The sequence below is a fragment of the Nematolebias whitei genome, chromosome 16, assembly GCF_014905685.2.
Source record: "Nematolebias whitei isolate Nwh7 chromosome 16, NemWhi1, whole genome shotgun sequence".
Taxonomy (NCBI): Eukaryota; Metazoa; Chordata; class Actinopteri; order Cyprinodontiformes; family Rivulidae; genus Nematolebias; species Nematolebias whitei.
The window spans coordinates 41,068,683-41,074,724 of NC_056513.1; the positions used below are offsets into that span (position 1 = coordinate 41,068,683).

General features: G+C 42.1%; 1 protein-coding gene across 1 annotated transcript in view; it reads right to left on the reverse strand.

Annotated features, from left to right (window-relative positions):
- The window catches only part of fam161a (FAM161 centrosomal protein A), a 15,737-nt gene that overhangs the window by 9,471 nt on the left and 224 nt on the right, over positions 1-6,042 (reverse strand). The window contains exon 2 of the mRNA XM_037689899.1: positions 3,957-4,159. Coding sequence (XP_037545827.1) covers positions 3,957-4,159 — 203 coding nt within the window. The remainder of the gene's footprint in view (positions 1-3,956; positions 4,160-6,042) is intronic.

Below are 6,042 nucleotides of genomic sequence, written 5' to 3' on the forward strand. Positions count from 1 at the left end.
CGAGTGGTAAAACATCTGCAGCATGGTCCTGCAGAGACCACCGAGTGGTAAAACATCTGCAGCATGGTCCTGCAGAGACCACCGAGTGGTAAAACATCTGCAGCATGGTCCTGCAGATGTTAAAGGGCCTGTGTCTTCTCAGAAGAAAAAGGCGACTCTGCCCTTTTCTATGAATTAATTAGTAGATGTACATCTACAGTTTATTACCTTTAAGAGTTATCCCAATGCAAAATGGCCACCACAGCTAATCAACTTATCAGCACGTACTGTATTTACTCTAACTGCTGTGGTAGTAGCTGAGAATCATTCCTAACACATAATGCTGCGTAAAACTTTGACGTCAACCCTTTAGTCTGTTAACAAAATATCTCGTGCACTGCTGGATGGATTTTAATCAAACTTTAAGAACAGATTAAATGAATGTCTTTCTAAAACTTGCTAAATTAGTGAGTTAACCCCATTCAAGATGGCCGCCATTGCAAAATGGATTTAGCCAACACAAAAGTGGCTACAATTCAAATGCAAGCAGAACAAGAAAATGGTAAATGGACTGTACTTATACAGCTCCTTTCTATCTGATCAAGACACTCAAAGCTCTTTACTACAATCTGTGCCTCATTGACCTGTTCATACAGCTCTATACTAGATCTCTACAAAGATAATGGAACAAATCATTCTAGAGACTAATCAGAGCTTCATCACATTCATACACTGATGGGACACACATCAGAGGCATCGAGGGGTTCAGTGTCTTGCCCAGGGACACTTAGACATGTGACTGCTGGTGGATTCGAACCCCCAACTCTTGTATTGGAGGACGACTGCTCTAACCACTGAGCCACAGCCACCCAACATGAAAATAACATCACACACAATCACAACAATATTAAAAGATGCAGGAGTCAAGAGTATGTGTTAGGAATGACTCTCAGCTACTACCACACCCAGTGTAACTCAATAGTTGTCAAACTGCCGAAGTTACCGTCATTTGTGTTTTTACTAAAGTTGATGGGGTCTGGTGGCCATCTTGAAATGGATAGACAAAGTTAATCGGGTGGAGATGAACTTTTAGCTGGTCTGCATATTTCCACCTGGGAAACATGAATGGACTCCGCCCTCCCCTCACTGCTCCCACTCTTGTTCAGAGTCTTGTTATTCCACGTACTGGTTATTGGGACTGTCTTTGGTCTCACTTACACATCGCTCCAAAACTTCAAATGGTCCAAAATCCAGCTGCTCGCATCAAAACCCCTCACATCACCACATAACCTCAGTCCTACAGCAACTCCTTTAAAATCCTGCTGACAAGAACACCACCCACAGCCCCGCCCTGATCACCACCACCCCCCTCGCTGCCTCCTCACTCCCCCTCAGCACCGTGGGAACCTTCTTCTCACTCTGCTCCCAAACTCTGGAACTCTCTTCTTCAAGACGTCCACAGACTGGCTCTCTTCCTACAGAGTACCTTCAGACCACAACTCAGAACCCAGAGTTCACGTTGGAATTATCACTAACTTCTTGGTCATTTCTACAGATTCTTTATTTTTACTCTAACAACAACAACAACAACAACAACAACAACAACAACAACAACAACAACAACAACAACAACAGTAATAATAGTAATAATAATAATAATAATAATAATAATAATAATAATAGTAATGAATTTAATTTGTAACGCACTTTTCATTAACAAACATCTCAAAGTGCTACAAAATGCAAACATTTTCCAGTCCTGCCACTTATACGACAAAACAACAGATATATAGTTGTTACATGTTCAGAACGTAACTTTTGACTGACGCTTGAGATGTTCACTCACACGGATGTAGTGAACTAAGCCTAAGGTCAGGATTTGACCTTAAGAACCATCTGGGACAAAACTTGTTATTTCATTGATTTGCATCCAGAAATACAGGTTGACCCATCCTGAGACTTTCTTTCTTGAAAATTCAAGTGAAAGAACACTCTTTTTTATTATCATTACTATTTTACAAACGTTGATAATCAAAGTGTTTTAGTCCAAACCATTTTAGATGTTGTAGTGAACTAATCAATTTTTATTAACTGTGAAACAGTAATAACGATTTTTAATCCTCATGCAAAGTTAGAATTCATGTTAAGGTCTGTTACAGAGTAATCATGTATTTTCTGATTTTCTGTCTTTGAATGAGCAGTGTTGGTCCAAGGTTGGACTCAAACGCAGACAAGTGTTGGAACGAACTGTCGTGTTTTTACATCCTCTCAGACGTAAATAGAGAAGCTGGCACCTGTTTTTCCGCCAACTCGTCTAAATATCCCTCTCGTCTGTCTAAAAACATTTTCAATCTGTTCCATAACATTCTTGCTGTTTTTCTGACTCCTAGTGACCTCTTACGTCACAAAACACACCCCTGTCTGGTCGATATTGACCAATCAGAAACTCCCAGATGAACCGGAAATAGAGCTCTTTAAAATGTCGGTACTTCCTAGTTCAAACCAGTGTCCGGAGAGTGTCGAGAGTGGCGGAGAGTTTTCGAGAAGAGTCGAGTTGGAGTCGTGGCAGCTCCCGTGCTGGGAAACAGGAAAATCCTGACATGACCACAGAGCTCTTCCGAGTCTTATGGGATTATAACATCTTCCACCTCTGGGGGGAACACTGACGGACTCCACTCATGTGAAGTCCACTCGTGAGGTGAATTTGTGTCGGACGGAATACCGTCACTACTTCGGACGATTCACAGCTGTTCCTACGGAGACGCTGAAAGGGTGCGTTAAATGGAACTTCGTATCAGGGACATCTCCAGGTAAAGAGTTGATTTATAACACCTAAGTGTACTGGGGAAGAAGCTGAGAAAAGCCTGGAGAGTGCCGTTCTGAATGCTGACACAAACAAACCCCCTCACCCATCTTTTTCTCCCTTTAAACTTCATCTTTCCATCTTTAAATTCTTCTATCAGGTAGAAATCATTCCAGATATTTTAGAAATGTCTGTGTAAAGTTCTCATCCACCGCCGTGTGGTCAATCAAAATTGTACAGTTTGCTAAACTAGCCATGTTGTTATTTTCCATATTTTGCCAATTAATGTAAATGTGTGATGTGTTAAACTTTGATTCTGTTAATAAATGACCGCATTCATTTTGATGGGTCAAAGATAATTAACGTCTCACGTTACATTTCTAAATTCAATGCACATTATACACAGTCCAGAAAAATGAAAGAATCCGTTTAATTGATGAATATATCTCATGCATATGTTCATCTACACTGACAAGAATCAGAGTCAACATTTCCTCCTGCAGCTGCCAATCAACACCAGCCCACGTCTCCCGGGGCTCAGCGGTGACAGACAATAACCACGACTTACTCGCTGGAAGATACGGTAGTAGCATTATTTATGTAAGGCAGCCATCAGACTGTGCTGAGTCTTCAGTCTCTCATCAGTATTGTTGTTTTACATTCTGTGTCCTTGGGGTCTTGAAAGGCGCCAACAAACAAAATGCATTATTAGTGTTAAAATATGTAGTTATTCCACATGGACACGGACACATGGACACAAACACATGGACACAGACACATGGACACAAACACATGGACACGGACACATGGACATGGACACAGACACATGGACACAGACACACAGACACATGGACACAGACACACAGACACATGGACACAGACACACGGACACAGACACACGGACACAGACACATGGACACATGGACACAGACACATGGACACAGACACATGGACACAGACACAGGGACACAGACACATGGACACAGACACACGGACACAGACGAAGCTCCACTTCCTTCTACAGCGGCAGGTGGTGGAACCACCCAGAAGAGCTCTGGAGGACTGACAGTGCTTTGCTGCCTGACTCAGGTATAAACTTAGATGTGTCTCCGTGTGATTAAGCATAAAACAACAAGACATTGTACTGTGTAACTCCTTCCTAAAAGCCTCCCACCTGTCCAGACTTGCATGGACCGGCTCGCTGGACTTCAGCTGCAGCTGATGCGAGCCTCCCAGCTGGGCCTGCTTCAGCTCGTCGTTGGAGAAGATCTCACTCAGGTTCAGGCGCTCTCCTGCCGCTCCGCTCCCCAAGTGAGGGCCGGCCTTTCCCAGATAGTCCTCGTCACAGAAATCCGATCCCGAGTCCTCATACTCCGTCTGAAGAGGTCAAAGGTCACACAGAGCTCACATCCTAATAACTGGTCTTTTTCTATTCAAATCTTAGAGAATGTACGACAGCAGTAAATGATAGCACGTTAGATCACACTGTTGTTTAATATAAAATGGTATTTTTATTATAGCACGTTAGATCACACTGTTTAAAATGGTGTTTTTATTATAGCATGTTAGATCACACTGTTTAATATAAAATGGTGTTTTTATTATAGCATGTTAGATCACACTGTTTAATATAAAATGGTGTTTTTATTATAGCACGTTAGATCACACTGTTTAATATAAAATGGTGTTTTTATTATAGCACGTTAGATCACACTGTTTAATATAAAATGGTGTTTTTATTATAGCACGTTAGATCACACTGTTGTTTAATATAAAATGGTGTTTTTATTATAGCATGTTAGATCACACTGTTTAATATAAAATGGTATTTTTATTATAGCATGTTAGATCACACTATTTAATATAAAATGGTATTTTTATTATAGCATGTTAGATCACACTGTTGTTTAATATAAAATGGTGTTTTTATTATACAGGTCCTTCTCAAAAAATGAGCATATTGTGATAAAGGTCATTATTTTCCATAATGTAATGATAAAAATGAAACTTTCATATATTTCAGATTCATTGCACACCAACTGAAATATTTCAGGTCTTTAATTGTTTTAATACTGATGATTATGGCATACAGCTCATGAAAACCCAAAATGCCTGTCCCAAAAAATTAGCATATTTCATCCCACCAATGAAAGACAAGTGTTTTTAATACAAAAAACACCAACCTTCAAATAATCATGTTCAGTTATGCACTCAATACTTGGTCGGGAATCCTTTTGCATGAATGACTGCTTCAATGCGGCGTGGCATGGAGGCAATCAGCCTGTGGCACTGCTGAGGTGTTATGGAGGCCCAGGATGCTTCGATAGCGGCCTTAAGCTCATCCAGAGTGTTGGGTCTTGCGTCTCTCAACTTTCTCTTCACAATATCCCACAGGTTCTCTATGGGGTTCAGGTCAGGAGAGTTGGCAGGCCAATTGAGCACAGTAATACCATGGTCAGTAAACCATTTACCAGTGGTTTTGGCACTGTGAGCAGGTGCCAGGTCGTGCTGAAAAATGAAATCTTCATCTCCATAAAGCTTTTCAGCAGATGGAAGCATGAAGTGCTCCAAAATCTCCTGATAGCTGCATTGACCCTGCCCTTGATAAAACACAGTGGACCAACACCAGCAGCTGACATGACACCCCAGTGACTGTGGAAACTTGACACTGGACCTCAAGCAATGTGAACTCTGTGTCTCCTCTCTTCCTCCAGACTCTGGGACCTTGATTTCCAAAGGAAATGTAAAATTTACTGTAATCAGAGAACATAACTTTGGACCACTCAGCAGCAGTCCCAGGCGAGATGCTTCTGACGCAGTCTCTGGTTCAAAAGTGGCTTGACCTGGGGAATGCAGCACCTGTAGCCCATTTCCTGCACACGCCTGTGCACGGTGGCTCTGGATGTTTCTACTCCAGACTCAGTCCACTGCTTCCGCAGGTCCCTCAAGGTCTGGAATCGGCCCTTCTCCACAATCCTCCTCAGGGTCCGGTCACCTCTTCTCGTTGTGCAGCGTTTTCTGCCACACTTTTCTCTTCCCACAGACTTCCCACTGAGGTGCCTTGATACAGCACTCTGGGAACAGCCTATTGTTCAGCAATTTCTTTCTGTGTCTTACCCTCTTGCTTGAGGGCGTCAATGATGGCCTTCTGGACAGCAGTCAGGTCGGCAGTCTTACCCATGATTGTGGTTTTGAGTAATGAACAAGGCTGGGAGTTTTTAAAAGCCTCAGGAATCTTTTGCAGGTGTTTAGAGTTACGT